Source organism: Ascaphus truei, chromosome 3, assembly GCF_040206685.1.
Source record: "Ascaphus truei isolate aAscTru1 chromosome 3, aAscTru1.hap1, whole genome shotgun sequence".
Classification (NCBI taxonomy): domain Eukaryota; kingdom Metazoa; phylum Chordata; class Amphibia; order Anura; family Ascaphidae; genus Ascaphus; species Ascaphus truei.
This window is the reverse complement of record NC_134485.1, coordinates 7,072,145-7,094,779: the sequence shown is the minus strand read 5'-3', so window position 1 is coordinate 7,094,779 and position 22,635 is coordinate 7,072,145. Positions and strand designations below refer to the sequence as shown.

The following is a 22,635-nucleotide window of genomic DNA, read 5'->3' as shown; positions in this document are numbered from 1 at the left end:
ACATATGGGGGCAATGAGCTGGAGCATGGTGAGGAGGGACAGATGGAGGTTTTGAGCTGGAGCATGGTGAGGAGGGACAGATGGAGGCTATGAGCTGGAGAATGGTGAGGAAGAATATGTGGACGCTATGAGCTGGAGCATGGCGAGGAGGGACAGATGGAGGCTATGCTCTGGAGTATGTTGTGGAGGGACAGGTGGAGGCTATTAGCTGGAGCAAGATGAGGAGCAACAGATGGAGGCTATGAGCTGGAGCATGGTGAGGAAGGACATGTGGAGGCTATAAGTTGGAGCATGGAGAGGAGGGACAGATGGAGGCTATGAGCTGGAGCATGGTGAGGAGGGACAGATGGAAACTATGAGCTGGAGCATGGTAAGGATGGACAGATGGAGGCTATGAGCTGGAGCATGGTGATGGAGCATGGCGAGGAGGGACAGATGGAGGCTATGAGCTGGAGCATGGTGAGGAGGGACAGATGGAAACTATGAGCTGGAGCATGGTAAGGATGGACAGATGGAGGCTATGAGCTGGAGCATGGTGAGGATAGACACATGGAGGCTATGAGCTGGAGTTTGGTGAGTAGGGACAGATGGAGGCTATGAACTGGAGTATTGTGAGGACAGACCAATTTGGAGGCTATGAGCTGGAGCATGGTGAGGATAGACACATGGAAGCTATGAGCTGGAGCATGGTGAGGAAGGATATGTGGACGCACTAATTATATCTTGTGACTGTCTGGTCACATGATCTTCCACACAGAACTTTGCATCATTGGTCCTCTTCTGCTGCACTGACAGCCATTTAGTGAACCCCCGAGCCGAATCTTTGCCGATTGATCACAGGAGAACAGATCGAACAGCAACTTAGCTAATTACTTATCGTTTTGTGAATTGTATTAAAAAGGAGAGGGGGGGAGAAGAAATTAAAAAACCGGCAGCTTAGACTGCTACTTTAAGGCTTGTTTATCCATTGGTATTTTTCCTCTTCTGTGATTTTATGTTATATACAGTAGTTGCATAGTTACATAGTAGATGAGGTTGAATAAAGACATACAGTAGGTCCATCAAGTTCAACCTATGCTAAATTTAGACAACAGATACTTTATCCTATATCTATACTTACTTATTGATCCAGAGGAAGGCAAACAAAAAAAAACCCCAGTGTCATCATTGGATGATATATCTCATAAGGGGAAAAATAAATTCCTTCCTGACTCCAAGAATTGGCAATCGGATTAATCCCTGGATCAACACCCTTCCCATGTATACTTATTTGGTATATCCCTGTAAACCTTTCCCATATAAAAAGATTTCCAACCTTTTTTTGAACAAATCTATTGTATCTGCCATCACTGTCTCCATGGGTAATGAATTCCACATTTTAACTGCCCTTACTGTAAAGAACCCTTTCCTTTGTTGCTGGTGAAATTTATTTTCCTCCAACCTGAAGGGATGGCCAGAGTCCTCTGTACTGCCCATGGGATGAATAGTTATTTTGAAAGCTCCTTGTATTGTCCCCGAATATATTTGTATATAGTTATCATATCCCCTCTTAGACGCCTCTTTTCTAATGTAAATAAATCTAATTTAGCTAGCCTCTCCTCATAAGTTAGATTGTCCATCCCCTTTATTAATTTGGTGGCTCTTCTCTGCACTCTCTAGTTTCATAATGTCTTTCCTTAGGATTGGTGCAAAAATTGTACTCCATATTCAAGTTGTGGTCTTAATAATGCTTTGTAAAGGGGCATAATTATGTTTACTTCCCTTCCCTCCTTGCCTGTTTGATGCAAGATAAGATTTTGTTTGCCTTTGCAGCTACTGCATGACTTTGGGCACTATTGCTAAACCTGCTGTCTACAAGCACTCTTAAATCCTTCTCCATCAAGGATTTCCCCAATATATCTCCATTTAATTTGTAAGTTGCCTTTTTATTCTTGCATCCTAAATGCATAATCTTACATTTATCTGTATTAAACCTCATCTGTCATTTACTGCCCACTTTTCCAGTTTCTCCAAGTCCTTCTGAAGAGAAATTACATCCTGCTCTGATACTCTTACCTTACACAATTTAGTATCATCAGCAAAGATGGAGACTTTGCTCTCGATCCCAACCTCAAGGTCATTAATAAACAAGTTAAAAAGCAGGGGTCCCAGTACCGATCCCTGAGGTACTCCACTCACGACTTTAGCCCAACCTGAAAAAGTTCCATTTATGACAACCTTCTGTTGTATGTCCTTAAACCAATTTTCAATCCAGGTGCATATATTATTACTGAGTCCAATTTTCTTTATTTTGTACACTTACCTCTTGTTTGAAACCGTATCAAAAGCCTTTGCAAAATCTAAGTAGACCACATCAACTGCATTACCCTGGTCTAAATTCCTACTTACCTCCTCAAAGAAACAAATTAGGTTACTTTGGCATGATCTATCCTTCATAAATCCATGCTGACTATTACTAATAATTTTGTTTTCCATTAGGTATTCCTGAATATTATCCCTTATTAAACATTCAAGTAGTTTCCCCACTATTGTAGTCAGGCTTACAGGTTTGTAATTTTCCGGTTGTGATCTAACTCCCTTTTTAAATATAGGCACCACGTCTGCTTTACGCCAACCTTGTAGTACTGAGCCTGTGGAAATGGAGTCCTTTAATATTAAATATATTGGCTTGGCTATTACTGAGCTTAACTCCTTGAGAACTCTTGGATGTATGCCATCGAGGCCAGGTGCCTTATTTACTTTAATTTTTTCAAGTTGCTTATGAACTTCTTCCTCAGTTAACCAATTGTTCATTAATATGGAGGTTGTGGCTTCCTCCTGCGGCACTACTATTGAACTGGATACTTCCCTGGTAAACACAGAGGCAAAACATTTGTTTAATAGCTCTGCTTTTTCCTTATCTCTAATAATCTGCCTACCCATCTCACACTGAAAGGGTACTATATTTTCTTTTCTCATTTTTTTTGTTATTAAGATACTTAAATAACTTTTTAGGGTTGACCTTACTTTCTATTGCAATCCTTTTTTCATTATCCATTTTTGCTAATTTGATTGCCCTTTTGCAATTTTTGTGACATTCCTTATAATTCTGATACGATGTCTCCGTCCCTTCTGACTTAAAGAATCTAAACGCCTTCCTCTTCTTGTCCATTTCCTCCCCTATCTGTTTATTTATCCACATTGGTTTTGACTTATTTCTTTTATACTTATTACCCAAGGGTATACACTGATAAGTGATCTTTTCTAACAATGTTTTAAAGACTGCCCATTTATCTTCTACATTTTCCCTGCAAAAACATCATCCCAGTGTATTAGACCTCAGTTTATTAAAATCTGCCTTACTAAAGTTTAAGGCCTTTGTTGAACCCAAGTAATCTGTTTTTTGATCATTTATTTCAAATGAGACCATGTTATGATCACTGTTACCCAAATGTTCCAGGACTTGAATATTTGTTATTACTTCTACATTGTTTGATATGACCAAATCCAGTACTGCCCCTCTCCTGGTTGGTTCCTCGATTATTTGGCAATATAATTGTCTTTAAGCACACCCAAAAAACTGTTTCCTTTTGTTGTAATGCTAATCTCATTGCCCCAGTCTATGTCTGGATAATTAAAATCCCCCATTATGCAAACATGACCCAGTTTTGATGCCTTCTCCATTTGCAAAAGTATTTTAGCTTCCTCAATCTCACAGATATTTGGTGGTTGATAGCATGTTCCCACAAACATTTTCTTTATACTTTTATCTCCACTGCTAATTTCTATCCACAAAGTCTCTACATTTTCATCATTCCCTTCATAGACATCATCCCTTTTAATAGGTTTTAGATCCGGTTTAACATATAAACATACTCCACCTCCCCTTCTATTTGTTTGATCCTTCCAAAAAAGGGAATAACCCTCTAAATTAACTGTTCAGTCATGAGTTTCCTCCCACCATGTTTCAGTGATGCCTATGATATCATACTGCTCCCTTGCAGCTATTAATTCAAGCTCCCCCATTTTATCTGTCAGGCTTCTTGCATTAGCAAGCATGCATTTCAGGTTTTTTTCAGCCTGTACTATTATCTTATCTGCTCCTTCCTTTCTGGGCCCACTTGGTTTAGTCTTTAGAAGTTTTCTAGTATTATCTGTATTTACTATGGGTGTCTCACTGCTTGTCAAACTCGCACTTGCCCCCATTCTACCTCCATACCACCTTGTATCCTCCTCTATTCCATTTAGTTCATTATCTGTTTCAACCCCCTCCCCCCTCCATCCTAGTTTAAAATCTCCTCTTGTTGATGATGGATGGAGATAAAATTTCCATGTTGATGATGTCACAATAGTCATTGAGTGATGGTGGGGGCATCTCATGCTGAATAGCAGAAAGGAGAATGCAGCCGAGACTAATGTTCCCTGGGACGGATAACCATGCCTGGTTTTCCTACTGAACTTTTACTTCTCTACATGTTTTCTTGCCTGGTCTGCACATCAACGGACGCTAGACCAGTACCTGTAACGGACGCTAGAGCAGTATCTGTAAATGTCACTTTCACTGAAGGTATTACTATAATAGAATACTGGTATTAACCATATGGATGTGAGATTGTTTTCCCTGTACCAGCTACATTTCCTTAGTATTACTTGGGCACAAACCTACACGTGATGTACAATTCATGATGCTTCTGAGACTCTGACAGTTCTGTAGACTATCATTCCATCTCAGAAGGATTCTAATGTTGGTCCATTAAAGTGTTCCATGACGCCCAAAGATTCTAGGAAGCAATCCTTAAAGGGGCAGTCACTGTACGACCAAAGTTAATGATTGGAAGGGACATGTTTAATAGGTGCATGTTAGTGATTGACCCCTGGATCAAAAACCCATCGCATTTAAACGTGTAATGTTTCTACTCTAAGCATATGCTTTGGAGTTTGTCTTTAACTAATCGCTTTTTTGATAATACTGTTCATAGTTCTTTACAAATATCAGATACGATTATAATTACAATAGATTTGTTTTTGTTGTAGAATCATCAGTAACTTCCCCCAAATTCAGCAGCGTCCAGCAAACCCCCTCAAATTTAATATTTTTTTTTTTGCGTAACAACATTACTCTTTGAAGAAAACTAAGTAAACATGACTTTTACACAATATACATTTCTATCAGAAAAATAACATTATTGGCCATATTATCTAAGTGGTTCTTCTTCACCAAACACTAGCGCTTGAAGACACCTTATGTGACAGAAGTGAGCGGCTGTTAGGTCTTCTCCAGCGCAGATAAACTGGCTCTATATTCAATGTACACATCATTCATTAGTATATATCATTCAAGTAGTATATTCTACAGCAATGTGCCTAATGTCGTGGTGATAAATAATCACAATCATTCCTCTAACCATATACAGTAGAAAATCACTTGAATTAACTAGATTTTTCATCATACGAACGTTGCAAAATGTGTCCCCTAATAACATTTTATCAAGCCACTTTGTATACTTTTATAAATAGTAATCAAAGTGCAGATCTGCCACATTGTCTAATCCTTTGTTTTATTCCATAGAGTGTAAATATAAAGTCTGCACGGCCTAAGCATGACAAGTGTCTGTGTTTTCTCATTACAGAGCGGAAAAAGGAACAACATTTGGGACATCAGTCTATTAACGGTAGTTAACAGTATATTTCAAGTTCTCAAGACCAACATAGGCCCTGTCTTCCTCATACTGTTATGTGATGTATCACATTCTGTGCCTCTGCTGTATCTGCCATTTCCACTTCTCTATAGTGTTACAGAAACATATTGGTCCCAATGGTATAAGAGCTCTCAGGGTAACAATCTGTGTGACATGTAAGGGGCTTCTATTTGAAGCCGCCGCCAGCAGTAAATGGTGCAGTTTGGTAACACAAGGCGTTGTTGGTGTTGGTTAGTGTCCCGTGTAGTTATGTCACAGCGAGGAAACATCAACTGTATGTCCTCACATTGAAGAGCTCGGTACTAAGTCTCTGAACTGCAAAACGGGGGCAGAAAATGTGGCGAAGAAAGACCCGTAGTTATCACAGCAAAGGCCCAGAAATATTTCTCTCTCTTATTAACCAATTATTGTATTAGTTTTGAACCTGGGAAACTTTGATACATAAACCCATAGTGCCGGAGTGTCCAACTCCAGCTCTCAAGGGCCACTAACAGGTCAGGTTTTCATGATATCCCTACTTCAGCACAAGGGGCTCAATCAGGCTTTGATTGAGCCACCTCTGCTGAAGCAAGGATATCTTTAAAACCTCAGAATAGGACATTTGGTTGCGGCCGTTTCGCCATGGCCAAGTGACCGCCAGCATTCGGCAGTAGGAGGACACTCCACCACAGCAGATCCGATGCTGGAACCCCTACCGCCGACCCCCTCAAAGGTCATTTTAACTGCTATGGGAAAATGTTAATTTAAGGGTTTTAAATGTTTAGGGTAAGGGCTTTAGGTATGGGGTTTATTAGGGTAAGAACTTAGGGTAGGGAGGGGGTTTTAGGGTAAGGATTTAGGGTAGGGAGGGGGTTTAGGGTAAGGACTTAGGATACGGAGGGGGTTTTAGGGTAAGGGCATAGGGTAGGGAGGGGGTTTTAGGGTAAAGACTTAGGGTAGGGAGGGGGTTTTAGGATAAGGGATCAGGGTAAGGGCTTTGGGTAAGGGCTTTGGGTAAAGGTTTAGGGCAAGGGCTTTAGGTAGGGAGTTTAGGTACTTACTTTAGCGATGAAGCGGCTGGCGGCAGGGTTAGACGTGCCAAAGCACCGGTGGAAGGGTTGGTCACGGAGAAACTGCCCCGATCTAATGTCCTAGACCGTTAAAAACTGACCTATTGGTGGCACTTGAGGATTGGAGTTGGCCAGTCCAGATATGGATAATAGATTATTTGGCCCATTATTAAACACATTAACTAGCATAATAAAATAATGTATTTGCTATGTATTTTTGGCAACGGAGGACAGATGGGCTTTACTGGTGGAGGGGATTCATACTGTATTGCAGTGGTAAGAAGAACTGTATTTATTTTATTATGCTAGTTAATGTGTTTAATAATGGGCCAAATAATCTATTATCCATATCTGGATAATACTGTAGTTATTTGCCCATTAATGTAATGTATGGTGGTGCGGGGGGAGGGGGGAGAGGGGAATTTATTTAAATGTACTGTACTGTGTAGGCCATGTTTTAGTTTTTTTACACACAGGGTTGGCACCTGTGCCTTATCTCCTTCATTGCCTTAGCGGGCATTGCATGGCCGCTAAGGTAATGAAGCTGCTTACATTTTTAATTTTTATTTATTGTGTGCGTGAGCAGGGGGTCTCCTGAAATGAGCAAAGTTTATTTCAGCCTTGGGGACCCCCTACTTCCTGAGATATAGGCCCCGTTATGTGGTGCCCGTATCCCTCTAGTCCCGCGGTCACGTGACCCACAATTTTAACATGGCGGGGATACCGGCACTCCATAACTGGGCCTGGAACTCGGGAAGTAGGGGGTCCCCGAACCTGAAATCAATGTGGTTCAGCTCAGGAGACCACCTGCTACAAAACTGTAATTTTAGAATTTTAATAAAACCCCCGCGATCGCCTGTGAGAGGCAGACGCCGGTAGTATTCACAAAGCAGGAGTCCCTGCTTTGGGCATCTAATCCGTCGCGGTCATTTCAACATAAATAACGCGCCGAAACCGGGGAGAATTAGGGATTATATCGACTTCAAATTCGAGATCCGTTCGAATAACGGCCGCCCCATCAGTTTACTTTGCCAACATATTCCATAACACAATGTGAGAGGCAATAAACCAAAAAGGATTACACATATTTCCCACAGATACTCGCACAAACAGATGCTGCAGGTTGTCCTTTCATGCTCATCTAAGCTTAGAGAAGCTTAGTTAGCCACAACGAACACACCTAACTGAACTAAATGCTGACTAGATGTGCTAAAATAAACAGATCTTCAATGCACAAATCTTCTTAACATGTGCCCTACTTCAGGCAACCAAACTGCAGGCAGCAAGAGGTATAAAGCAGAGAAAACATCTAAATTGAGGCAATGGGGAGGTGACAAGTCTCAGAAGTCTGCTCCATTCCTGCTTAAATGGACGTTTCCAAGCAGAGCAAAGGGCTGCGTCTGATTCTGCAGAGAGCTTTTATCATTCCCAATGTCCCCATTACGTGATAAGGGTTTCTAAATATTCAGCAACAAGTTGCAACAAGTAAAATAAGTCAAGCAATTTTAACAAACATCTGTCAATTAAGGTAATAAATGTATTCAGGCCGTCCTCGTTTTACAACGCTTCGTTTTACAACGAATGGCTTATCCAGCGCTATGCAATGCATACCTATGTTCATTTTTACAATGCCAAAATGGTGTTTCCAATGCTCTTACGACGCTTTGCAAAGTTGTTTATGTGTATATAATATATATATATTATATTATTATATACTATATAATATATTATATTGTTATATTATATTATATATTATGTTATATTATATATATAATACAGTATATAAACTATATAATTTATGTATGTGCTGCATATTTTATTGCCTGCGTTAAATATTTAGTGTATTTTAGTGTTAAAAATGCCTCCAGGAACGGAACGTTTCATTTAAACAGTGTTCCTATGGGAAAACCTGTTTCGCTTTACAACGTTTCGCTATCCAACGCCATTTTGAGTCACGCATTGTGTCGGATAACCGAGGACTGCCTGTAATTATTATAAATATTTTGCTGACAGTCATGGCCCAATCACTTTAAACGTAATTATTTGCCCACTCTTACCCATCCCCTGAATGTAAATAGGTAATTGCAATTTAAATGTTGAATAATAATTTTGGTAACATTATTTTGTATTTCAGACAGTTATTTGGAATTGTTAATCCTGAAAAAAGTCTTACATTTTCTGGATAACATATCAGGTATGCTATAGTGCTATAGTGATAGTTTATGAAGAATATGTCACTGGTGCTTTGGTTCTAATAGTTTCCTTGTTTTGGTTCTTCCCAGAAATCCACTAGTTTTAGCTTTGTAAAACATTTATGGAAAGAAATGAAAACATATATAAATTTTTTAAAATGTCAGCAAAATCTTGCTCAGATTGATAGGAAATTTTGCTTCGAATTTCTTGAACAACCAAATGAACTTCAAAGCTCGCCAAGTTTGCATTTCGAACCAGCCAACCTCCCTACCCAACGTGACCAAAAATGTATTGGGCTGCACTAGATGGGCAGGATTGCATGTGTCCATTCCATCTAATCCTTACTAAAAACTAACATTCCACACTATTAAACAGACTATGTACTTCTACTCCAGAGGTACTGGCCAAAACTCATCATTACTTGTAAAGGATACTGCTGTTAGTATTAGAGGCTGGGGAAATTTTAATGTGCCACGGATTTCTACCGATCAGTCTCAAAGAAGCAGGTTTTTTTTCCCTTTATCACTGAATCTGCCCCACTGATTGTGATTTTTTACAGAGAGAGGAGATAACTATATTATTTGAGTCTCAAGATATTTTTATATCCCCTCAAACCTCAGTCCAATTAACATATGGAGAGAGACCTGGGATCAAAAATGGGCACGCCTTAGATATCTGGGAGATATGTTAATGAGATATTCAAAGTGCAATTAAATGACTCCCATCCAGCACTTCCTAAAAAGATTTCAATAAGAATTATATTAACAAGTCTAGTCCACGTTGTGAGGAATAGGGGGACTGGTGCAATAACAGGCTCAGAAACCACAACATCTGCTTTTCAGGGCAACAGCTCTATTAGTGTGAGGCAAATCAGCTACTGGATAGCACCACGTCCCAGCATACTTGTGAGCTCTTCTGCTCACGCCTGTAACCAATCCAGTTATTGGCATATCTCACATGTATCTCAGGTGTGCTTCTTTTTGTGCACAAGGAACATCGAACTGGCCCCCAGGAAGTGGAAGTGGTTTGCTTTTAAAGGGAGCTAGGAAGAGGGGGCTGAAGGTGTGAGCAGCAGAGCTCAAAAGCATGCTGTGACAATGGTGCTACCTAGCAGCTGGTTTATCTCACATTGAACTCTTGCATGCTTACACTCTTTCACACACAGTCTCTCTCTCTGTGTCACACTCACACTCTCACACACTTTACCTCTCTCACACTGCACTCCAGCAAAAGCCATATTTCAGGGGTTCGGAATCCGCAAACGGATTTATAAAAATCTGGAATCGGATTTAAGATCAAATCTGATGGCAGATTCAACAACATTCGGGCGGAACGGATCTGGTTGCAGATTTGGATGTTTACGGATGGATTTTTTAGTGCCCAATTTGCCTTTGGATTATTGTGTGTGGATCAGTTTTTGGTAAAAAATAGTGAGGCAAATCCGCTGATCAGATTTGTACAGTTTTGCCCGTCTCTGGCTAGTATCACAGTACCACAGTCCAAAGTCACAAAGTCAAAGTTCTCCAGATATTTACTCACATATTTCAGAAACAGCCTCATATATACTGATGCAGCGGGCGTTATTCGAACACATCACGGCGCCGATTTTGAGTTCTCTGCTGTTCCCCACGCAGCATGAAACGCGGCCAATCGCCCCAGGCACCAGCGCTTATCGCAGATGTTTTGTTTGAATTTCATGGATTCTGTTTCTTCGTTTGCAATAAAATAGAGGAATTGTAATGTGTACAGTACTGTGGTACTGTGCTACTGTGTCAATTTCATGTTTTTAAAAGCCAAAACACTAAAATTCATTTTTCTGCTCTCGCCGCGCTCGCATCTTAGTGCGGGAAGGCTGGAATTCATCCCGCGGTTTCAAATCGGGATTCCGATGTACATGACGCGTGAAGTGTTCGATTAAAGGCCGCTGCATCAGTATGGCTAATCCTTGCAAATGTGCCTTCATTTATGTGATTACAAAATATTGTCAAGCATATACTGTATAAAGAATACACGCTTCCTCTTGAGAAAAAAAATGGTGAATTCTCATATATACTAGGATGGAGGGGAATGAAACAGATAACGAACTAAATAGAATAGATTAGGAAACAAGGGGTTATGAAGGTAGAATGGGGGCAAGTGCGAGTTTAACAAGCAGTGAGATACCCATAGTAAATACAGATAATACTAGAAAACCTCTAAAGACTAAACCAAGTGGGCGCAGAAAAGAAGGAGCAGATAAGATAATAGTACAGGCTGAAAAAAAACTTAAATGCATGCTTGCTAATGCAAGAAGCCTGACAGCTTGAATTAATAGCTGCAAGGGAGTAGTATGATATCATAGGCATTACTGAAATATGGTGGTTGTGAAGCACATGACTAGGTAGTTAATTTAGAGGGTTATTCCCTTTATCAGACGGATAAAACAAGTAGAAGAGGAGGTGGAGTATGTTTATATGTTAAACCGGATCTAAAACCTATTATAAAGGAAGATGTTTATGAAGGGAATGATGAAAATGTAGAGACCTTGTGGATAGAAATTAGCAGTGGAGGTAAAATTATAAAGAAAATATTTGTAGGGATATGCTATAAATCACCAAATATTTGTGAGATTGAGGAAGCTAAAATACTTTTGCAAATGGAGAAGGCATCAAAACTAGGTCATGTTTGCATAATGGGAATTTAATTATCAAGACATAGACAGGGGCAATGAGGTTAGCATTACAACAAAGGAAACAGGTTTTGGGGGGTTCTTAAAGACAATAATATGACCCAAATTATTGAGGAACCAACCAGGAGAGGGGCAGTTCTGGATTTGGTCATATCAAACAATGTAGAAGTAATAACAAATATTCAAGTCCTGGAACATTTGGGTAACAGTGATCATAACATGGTCTCATTTGAAATAAATTATCAAAGAACAGATTACTTGGGTTCAACAAAGACCTTAAACTTTAGAAAGGCAGATTTTAATAAACTGAGGTCTAATCTACAAGTAATACATTGGGATTATGTTTTTGCAGGGAAAACTGTAGAAGATAAATGTGCAGTCTTTAAAACATTGTTAGAAAAGCACACTTTTGAGTGTATACCCTTGGGTAATAAGTATAAAAGAAATAAGTCAAAATCAATATGGCTAAATAAACAGGTAGGGGAGGAAATGGACAAGAAGAGGAAGGCGTTTAGATTCTTGAAGTCAGAAGGGACGGAAGCATTGTATCAGAATTATTAGCAATGTAACAAAAATTGCAAAAGGGCAATCAAATTAGCAAAAATGGATAATGAAAAAAGGATTGCAATAGAAACTGAACTGAAACAGTTATACAGTAGTACTGCTGTGAAGCACTATGTACATTAATGGTGCTACAGTATACAGTATAAATAAAGACATACAGTACATACGTACATACATACATACATACAAAGTAAGATCAACCCTAAAAAAATCTTTAAATTAGTTAATAACAAAAAAAATGAGAAAAGAAAATATAGGACCCTTTCAGTGTGAGATGGGCAGGCAGATTATTGTTGGAGATAAAGAAAAATCAGAGGTATTAAACAAATTCTTTGCCTCTGTGTTTACCAGGGAAGAATTCAATATTAATGCCACAGGAGGAAACCACAACTTCCGTATTAATGAACAATTGGTTAACTGAGGAAGAAGTTCATAAGCGGCTTGAAAAAATTAAAGTAAATAAGGCACCTGGCCCCGATGGCATACAACCAAGAGTTCTCAAGGAGTTAAGCTCAGTAATAGCAAAACCATTATATTTAATATTCAAGGACTCCATTTCCACAGGCTCATTACCACAAGATTAGTGTAAAGCAGATGTGGTGCCTATATTTAAAAAGCGAGCTAGATCACAACCGGGGAATTACAGACCTGTAAGCCTGACATCAATAGTGGGGAAAGTACTTGAAGGTTTAATACAGGATAATATTTCAGAATACCTAATGGAAAACAAAATTATTAGTAATAGTCAGCGTGGATTTATAAAGGATAGATCATGCCAAACTAACCTTATTTGTTTCTTTGAGGAGGTAAGTAGGAATTTAGACCAGGGTTATGCAGTTGATGTGGTCTACTTAGATTTTGCAAAGGCTTTTTATACGTTTCCACGTTAGAGGTTGGTGTACAAAATAAAGTAACTTAGATTCAGTAAAAATATATGCACCTGGATTGAAAACTGGATTGAAAACTGATTAAAGGACAGACAACAGAAGATTGTCATAAATGGAACTTTATCAGGTTGGGTTAAAGTCGTGAGTGGAGTACCTCAGGGATCGGTAATGGGACCCCTGGTTTTTAACTTGTTTATTAATGACCAAGAGGTTGGCATCGAGAGCAATGTCTCCAACTTTGCTGATGATACTAAATTGTGTAAGGTAATAGAATCAGAGCAGGATGTAATTTCTCCCCAGAAAGACTTGGATATACTGGAAACTTGAGCAGGTAAATGGTAGATGAGGTTTAATACAGATAAATGTAAGGTTATGCATTTAAGAAGCAAGTACAAACAGGTGACTTACAAATTAAATGGGGATACATTTGGGGAATCCTTGATGGAGAAGGATTCTTGTAGACAGCAAGCTTAGCAATAGTGCCCAAAGTCATGCAGTAGCTGCCAAGGCAAACAAGATCTTATCTTGCATTACAACGGGCAATGGATGGAAGGGAAGTAAACATAATGATGACCCTTTATAAAGCATTAGTAAGACCACACTTGAATATGGAGTACCATTTTTGGCACTACTCCTTAGAAAAGACATTATGGAACTAGAGAGAGTGCAGAGAAGAGCCACCAAATTAATAAAGGGGATGGACAATCTAACTTATGAGGCGAGGCTAGTTAATTTTGATTAATTTACATTAGAAAAGAGGCATATAAGAGGGGATATGATAACTATATACAAATATATTCGGGGACAGTACAAGGAGCTTTCAAAAGAACTATTCATCCCACGGACAGTACAAAGGACTAGGGATCATCCCTTATGGTTGGAGAAAAGGAGATTTCACCAGCAACAAAGGAAAGGGTTCTTTACAGTAAGGGCAGTTAAAATGTGGAATTCATTACCCATGGATACTGTGATGGCAGATAGATTAGATTTGTTCAAAAAAAGTTTGGACATCTTTATAGAAAGGAAAGATATACAGGGATATACCACATAAGTAAACATGGGAAGGATGTTGATCCAGGGAGTAATCTTGGAGTCAGGAAGGAATTTATTTTTCCCCTAATGAGATATCATTGGATGATATATCACTGGGTTTTTTTGTTTGCCTTCCTCTGGATCAATAAGTAAGTATAGATATATATATAAGTATAGATATAGGATTAAGTATCTGTTGTCTAAGTTCAGCATATGTTGAAGTTGATGGACGCATGTCCTTTTTCAACCTCATCTACTATGTAACTATGTAACTATGTATACACATATAACGTCTGTAAGATTTCCAATCATATTATTATTATTATATTGTTATTAAATGAATTAGGTTTGATCAATCTATAAGAACAGATGCTACATGAATTATTTTGACAAGCAAAGTGTCTTCTTTACCAAAGGCATATGTCACATATAAGACTTATTCTGCTAGTAAAGGAATGTTTGGTACATTTTGTTACATAGGAGATATTTTTAAGTTAAGAGATAGGCTAAGACATTCAGCTGTTTAGAACTACAGTATTTGGAAAGGTCTGTGACAGTTAAAGCTGTTGCAATCATAAGTAGCTACAGTATGGCATTATGTTAGATTGACGAGAGCTATTAGATTGTTCTGGAAGACACATGGTGATACCATATTCGGTGCTGGGAGTAGGAAGACTGAGTAAGGACTATTTCCGGTATAAAAATTGACAGATTAGTTAGAAAAAGAAGCCAGGATAATATCAGAAGAAGAAAAGATAAGACAGGAAGTTTTTCACCAATAAAAAGAATGATATGCAACCTCTTTCAAAAGACCATTACTTATTTGATGTAACCACCATGTACAGTATGTACTATTTTGAATGTAAGTAATAACTTTGGGTAATAAACATTTCTTTTGTGTGCTTAAAGTCGGAATGCAGAGTGTTCTATGCCACTGTTGAAGATACATGAACCTTTTACATTTTACAATGTCACCAACATGTATTAACAACAAATGTTTTTATACTTATAGAAAATTTTGCTTTCCCCCTGTAGCTGAAACAACTGTAATATCACATGCAGGTGACACCGGACAAAGACAACTGCATAAAACATCAAACACCTCCATGGCCTCCAAGAAAAGTTGTGGTTTGTAGAAAGTTTGTATAACATATGTACAGCCAAGCAGTGCAGTTCTATAACATTGGGAGTTAAACAACATGCAAAAAATCAAGGAAAATCAAATGTGATAATTAACATATTTGTCAAACATTTTTAACAAGAGTTTTAGGCAGTTGGGTACACAGTATAGTACGGGGTCAGATGGGTATATATATATATATATATATATATATATATATATATATATATATATATACATATATATATATATATATATCTATATGTAACCCTTATCCCCCCCCCTAGACTAAACTGATGTATCTAGGGTGCGTGAGGGACGATTACATGGTTGTGGGTGGTGCATACCTGTTTGGAACAGGAGGGCCTGAGCTTCCCACGATGTTATTGGGGAGACAGGACCAGGCTTCTGAGGTATTAGCCTCCATGGTGTCTTAGTGGTGCAGCGCCTCCATCTCCTATAATTCCCAGGGATATGGGAAGAGACCCTTATAGAAGAACCCCCTTGGTCCCGGGGTGAATGCTCCAGAATCACACGGCACAAGTGATGAAAGCAACAGAGTCTTTATTGTACTCACTCCCGGCAGGGCCGTCCTAGCAGCACGGTAATACAGGTACACAATATGCCTCCTCCTCCTCTTCCACCAGATCGTTCTCCTCAGGATGGTCTGAAGGGTATCTGTCTCCCTGCCTCCACCCGCAACCAAGGGCGCTACGGGTGGGGCTAGCTCTTCCCTCACCCCCTAAGCAGGGTGAGAGGCATGGATACACCTATATATCACTAGGCCCTACTCATCAGGAACCTAGCTAACACTCTCTCTAAACTCCAGCCTTAGACGGCTGAACTGTCTCCTCCAACTCTCCTGACCAAACTCCTTAGCAACTCTGACTCACTCTCTCGCCAGAGCCCAAAACTTACACACTGACTCAGAGCACACAGGAACCGCACTAAGTTTGGTCAGCCCCGCCCCTCATGACTTCAACAAGACCTCCCCTCTGCCCAGGCCGGCAGCAGAGACAGGCTTGTATTAATCAAGCAGGCAGGGCTTTGCAAGGGGGAAAACCCATGATTACTACTGGGGCCTGTCTTTAACAGGGCTTACCACAGTAGTAGGAAGATTTAGTAGCCCATGCTGTTTAAAGGAGGCTACACTCTCCCTATGGTGGAAACCAATGGTCCCCACTTGGACCTAGCTTTGGCAGTACCATCCTGAAGTGAACAACCTGGGGAACAAACACAGGTTATACACACACATGGTCATAACATCTTGAGGTAGTAATTATCACACACTGAATCCAGTTACTCCTAACATGGAGAACCTAATAATAATGCTTAGGATCCGGCTTCCTTATCTTCCTGCCGTTTTGATCAGTGACCGTTACAGCATAAGACTGAACTGACCCATGTTCTGGTCGAGAACTCACACTATGCATGTAGATACATCTCCCTATGCTCCATATGCGCACCAGTTCGCTAATTTTGTCCTCATTGTGATAACCGGCCTTACCAAACTTTGTTCGTAAGTACTCTTGGACCGCCTCCCTTAACCAACTGTCTCTATTCTCTTCAATCTCCCACATGATAGGCTCAGGCACATAAGGGGAGTCATAACCGTGTGACTGTCGGTATCTAGCCACTATGGCTCTGTCAGCCCTACTCAATTTGGTGAGTTTTCTACGTCCCACCCTGCTTGGCAGTACCCAAAACACAGGCTTTTCCGGCGCTACCTCATCATACAGAATACTAGGGCCTCTTGGCACAATGAGCTTTTGTTCTATCTCCCTGTACCTATGATCTAACTCATCCTCCACCTCCTGTTGAGTGAAAGAACCAGCCGCCCACCAATGGTCAACAACATTATTCTTTATGAGCAGGAACCGGGTATGGTCCATCCCCTCGTGGTAACCGGTGAATAGGGGTGCCCACCACTTGTCACGGTGCTCATACTCTGTGGAATGACTTGTGCGTTCTACCTCTGACTCTACCTGAGACGATACACCGGATGTACCCGCATCAGTAGATCGCGAGCAATCTCTCCTCCCCTTGGCATTTATGTACATGGTAGGATTCATCTTATGCACCACTGGTCTGAAAGGCCCAGCCTCTGCTGGAGTGTGTGACCCACGGGCTCTCCCTCTAGCTGTAGGACAAAATGGTACAGGGTTAGGCACAGGTATTACGCTTGAATACGGTATCTCCCCATCAGACCCCTCATCACTTAGATCCCAATCCCGCAAGTCTTTGGAGTATTTGGGAAATTTACACAATTTATCCCTGGTAGGTCCCGGTGGCACCACTCGTGACGGGGCAGGGGCAGTGGCCGGGGCAGTGGAGCTAGGGGCTGGGGCAACGTCCAAATCAATGTCCAGCAAGCGGGTAATCCCGCTACCAACGGACGCTTTCTTTGACTTGCGCTCCGCCATGCTTCGTGCCTCCCTTGATGGACCTTGGCTCCGTAGGGTAGCCAGGGCAAGGGCCGCATCGATGCTTCGTGAGGAAAACAGCACTCTCGGCCTTCTCTTTCCGGTGGAACCGTAAATGACGTCATCAGGTGTGCCCGCAGAATCGCAATCCGCTCCGTGGTCACGCACCGGAAGTGCGTCGAGGACCAACAGGGGCGTTGGCTGAGCACCCGGTTCACGGCCGAACAAGTAGGCCTCAAGCCTCTCTTTCTTGTCCGCCATGTTTGCGGGCTCCTCTTGGATGGAATAAGGAGGTGGTGGAGTCTCCTTACCGCTCCGTTGCTTTTTGATGAGATCAGGCTCCTCGAGGGTCGCATCGATCGCCATCTCCTCCGCACTGGGAGTCACCATGGCCGTGGGACTGCTTCAGGCCTCCGGCCACACCAGCGCTCGCTGTTGGACTGGGTCCGCGCTCGGCTGCTCCTTCTTGATGCTGCTGGGGTGGTTCGCCGGTAGGCGCATCGCCACCGATGGTACACCAACCTCTTCTTCTGATGAAATTATGATCGGCTCCTCTGCTTGGGAGTCACCAGAATCTTCGGCGATACAGCCAGTGGGTATAGGTACGAAGCTGGTGTGCTCCGGTACCTCCACTGCGGTCGCGCTCTTCTCCTTGGATGGTTCTTTCGGCTCGACAGCCTGTAGGGCCTGAGTTCTCCCCGCTCGCTTGTAACGGGGAACCAGGGCCGTTCTCTCGCTGCTCTCCGCCACTTCCGATATCGTTCTCTGAGAGGCACCCCGTGGGGTATCGGTCATCGGTTCCGGCTCCGTAGGCCACAAATAGTATGTGCCACACAGGGAGCATCGTGCTTTGGTGCTGGGTACCTCGCCGGGTACCCTGCAATGGGCGCACAGGCACCGCAGGTATTCTTTATCCTCGATCTGGATTACCAGCAGGCCGCCTGGTACTTGGACCACGGTAATATTCATCTCTGACATAGTTCTCTCAGGATTGGAACAGTTCAATTGCTCAGCTCCGCTCTCTGTGACTGTCAAGCAGAAATGAAGCTCCTCGCTCTCACTTCCTGTCCCTCCCTTCGCTGGGGAGGACTCTCCTGATTGGATCTCCTTGGGCCTCCTCCCTCTGGTGGAATCCAGAGGCGGGGCTTTCTCTCCTTCAATGTGACGTGGCCTGGCTTTCTGACCAGTCACAGCACAGGTGGGTGGGCTTTCGGCTTTCGCGCAGCTCCGCTCCTCTTGCAAGGAATCTGGGTTTGGCGCCAGACTCTTGCACATTTCCCACCACAACTGTCTCACAGTCTTTTTTCAATTCTCACGTGCTTGCTCCAGGCTTGGTGGGAACCGCCATTTTAGCTCTCCTCTCCTGCTCCGCGGAGCACATGTAGGGATGGCCGCCATCTTGGATACTCCCTCCAAATGTGCCTGTGCCCTACTCTACATGTCTAACGGGTATCTCGTACCTAGACAATGATTTCCCTCCAATTGTAAACTCTGCATCCTCATACTGTCTGTTGCCCACTAAAATGAGGTAGCTTCTACCTCAGGCTTAGCGGAACTCCTCTACTCCTATGCACTGTACTCTCGATGTCTACGTGCAAGTGCTCTGTGGTGCGTCTGTGTGGGTGATAGCTAGGTTCCGGCAACTCCATCGGTACGGGCGTCTCCTACTTTTGGCCACTCATAACGCGGACCCTGGGCCATGGTCCCTGGATGGGTTACCAGGCTAACCCCTGCAGTTGCCTCACGCTATCTGCCTCAAAGGACTAGGGCAGCTATAGCTACTCACCCATCATAACGCTACCTCCTAAGGGCGCCCGGGGTGTACTGTGCGAGAGGCTTCGCTCCCTTGACTACCCCCGGTTTGTGCAATTGCACCTTTCTCTCTCCAGCACCTGCACGGAGAGTGCATCTCACTCTGCCCGTTCCACCTTGCTATAAGCCTGACCTGTCCTGGCATCCATATCTCAGCAGTGCCTCCAAATGTAACCCTTATTCCCCCCCCCCTAGACTCAACTGATGTATCTAGGGTGCGTGAGGGACGATTACATGGTGGTGGGTGTTGCATACCTGTTTGGAACAGGAGGGCCTGAGCTTCTCGCGATGTTATTGGGGAGACAGGACCAGGCTTCTGAGGTATTGGCCTCCATGGTGTCTTAGTGGTGCAGCGCCTCCATCTCCTATAATTCCCAGGGATATGGGAAGAGACCCTTATAGAAGAACCCCCTTGGTCCCGGGGTGAATGCTCCAGAATCACACGGCACAAGTGATGAAAGCAACAGAGTCTTTATTGTACTCACTCCCGGCAGGGCCATCCTAGCAGCACGGTAATACAGGTACACGATATGCTTCCTCCTCCTCTCCCACCAGATCGTTCTCCTCAGGATGGTCTGAAGGGTATCTGTCTCCCGGCCTCCACCCGTAACCAAGGGCGCTACGAGTGGGGCTAGCTCTTCCCCCACCCCCTAAGCAGGGTGAGAGGCATGGATCCACCTATGTATCACTAGGCCCTACTCGTCAGGAACCTAGCTAACACTCTCTCTAAACTCCAGCCTTAGACGGCTGAACTGTCTCCTCCAACTCTCCTGACCGAACTCCTTAGCAACTCTGACTCACTCTCTCACCAGAGCCCAAAACTTACACACTAGCTCAGAGCACACAGGAACCGCACTAAGTTTGGTCAGCCCCGCCCCTCATGACATCAACAAGACCTCCCCTCTGCCCAGGCCGGCAGCAGTGACAGGCTTGTATTAATCAAGCAGGCAGGGCTTTGCAAGGGGGAAAACCCATGATTACTAATGGGGCCTGTCTTTAACAGGGCTTATCACAGTAGTAGGAAGATTTAGTAGCCCATGCTGTTTACAGGGGGCTACATATATATATATATATATATAGAGAGAGAGAGAGAGAGAGAGAAGAACAGAGAGCGCACGTCCAATAGTGTAAAACAGTACATTTAATCAATTAAAAAGAGGACAAGGGGATTAAGAACACTCACAAAAGTACAAGATAAAAAGGCAATTTGTGATATATATAATCACCACCAGCAAGGCCACACCGTCCTGGAATGGAACAGATGATAGATCATACCTCCGGTTCACCTCCAGCAGATGTCAGATAGTTAGAAGCAAAGTCTCTCAGCGTCCGTGCAGTTTAGAGATTTTTCAGCCTCAGATCAGCTCCACGCGCTCTCCGGCTGTAAAGCGACACTACTTTTTATTTTTTACATATATTTTTTCATCATCACTGTTTTTTATTAATCTGGTAGATTGACAATTTTTAAATATATATATTTTTTTGATCATTATTACTCTAAATATTTGCACGTTATAATTCACTGTTTTTATACCTGGTTTCACAAGTGGCGCTACTGAAAATCTTCTTTATATATATATATATATATATAGTCAGAAGGTAAACACAAAATAGGAGTCTAGAAAGGAAATTGAAGTTTTATTAAAAACAGATTTTGATATTTTACAGTAGGTAACAAGGACTGTAAGACCTCAGATCAGCAGAAAGGAAAGGAAGGCAGATGTAAGTGTCGTCTTTTAACATTTTTATTTTATAATTATCTTTGTTTTTTGAGGACAACATTTTCAGAGGAAACAGCATGTAACGAATGTGTGGGAAATGTTCCTGCTCAGAAATTTTAGCAGAGAATGGGGGGACTGTATTACAACAAACATGTCATGTAACTCCTCCCTACAGTACCTACCCCTAATGAAAATTGCAAGGCATGTTAACCCATTTCAATGCCGACATGCATAGACGCTAGATGAAAATTATGCAATTTGTGCCAGTTTTGCAGTGACACATGACTCCCGTGAAACTCTTCTTACAAAGAAGTATCAATAAAAAGTTGTACCAGCTGCAACAAATCTATACCTGGGCAAAAAGAAACAAAGTGCAAAACCTCTCATAGTGTAGTTTATATATATGTTTTGGTTAAAAGGTAAAATATGCACATACAAAAGAATAATAGTTTAAAGCAGTGGAAATAAAAACCATCACTCCGAGTGGCAAATCGGGACTTCACTCTCCCGCTCACCAGATACACAGATGTTGCACAAGATGTCCTCCCAGATGATTACACGACTTACCTAGACTTACCTAGTCTAGTCTCAAACTGCTTAGCCATTAAGACCAACCTCACACTGATGATACCCATCAAGGTTGAAACATGTCTGTGAGTGGGTTCAATGGCTTTGCATCTCATCACAGCCTCTGTCTAAAAGCTGTGTTTAAAACAGCATGCATTGGCTTGAGGATTTGCTTGTGTAATACGAGCTTGAGACAAAAGGTGGCACTGAGTGCTCATTTGCATGTCATTTCCCAGAATCCCTTGCTGCAGTGGAAGCGCTGTATGCTGGGCGATAATGGGGAAAGACAGGGTTGCAGACCTGTCTAAGACATGCAAATAAACATACAGTAATATTTACAGTTGCTTTATGCTTTACTGTGGAGGGGTTTTGTCACTTTTTTTACCCACCATAACCTTAATAATAGTGGTATATATATATATATATATATATATATATATATATATATATATATATATATATATATATATATATATATATATATATATATATACACTGATATCTTGATATCTTGTCTATATGCATGCTATTATGTCCATCTACCTGGACGATACTGTGTTTTTTTTCTGGTCCTTTTAAACAGCCCCTTAGGCTGCGGTCCCAGTGCGTTCTACAGCGCATTCCTCAGCTGTGCGCACAAGCACCGCCCATCAATCAGACCGGCCAGTACCTACCCCGGCGCGCATTTTGCAGCCGCGCTGTATGACAGGTTTTTTCAAATACAAAAAAATTGTATTTGGAAATCGCAACGGAGGCGTTGCCACACCCCCGCCGGCGGTTCTGCCAATGAGGGCAAACCAGTCACGTGAGGTCATGGCCTGAAAGCTCGCCCCTCCTCACTGTCCAAGTAAGCAGGTTTTCTTTTCCTGCAGCTGGTTGCGACAGGTTCAATGCCAGGACCATCCTTCCTCTAATTATTGA

At 42.0% G+C, this 22,635-nt stretch overlaps 1 protein-coding gene across 1 annotated transcript in view; it reads left to right on the top strand.

Moving 5' to 3' along the window:
- Nucleotides 1-587: 587 nt before the first annotated feature.
- Nucleotides 588-22,635, top strand: part of LOC142490607 (uncharacterized) — a 104,292-nt gene continuing 82,244 nt past the window's right edge. Inside the window, exons 1-6 of the mRNA XM_075593024.1 lie at nucleotides 588-689; nucleotides 5,549-5,651; nucleotides 5,771-5,908; nucleotides 8,862-8,921; nucleotides 15,107-15,199; nucleotides 21,095-21,148. Coding sequence (XP_075449139.1) covers nucleotides 588-689; nucleotides 5,549-5,651; nucleotides 5,771-5,908; nucleotides 8,862-8,921; nucleotides 15,107-15,199; nucleotides 21,095-21,148 — 550 coding nt within the window. The remainder of the gene's footprint in view (nucleotides 690-5,548; nucleotides 5,652-5,770; nucleotides 5,909-8,861; nucleotides 8,922-15,106; nucleotides 15,200-21,094; nucleotides 21,149-22,635) is intronic.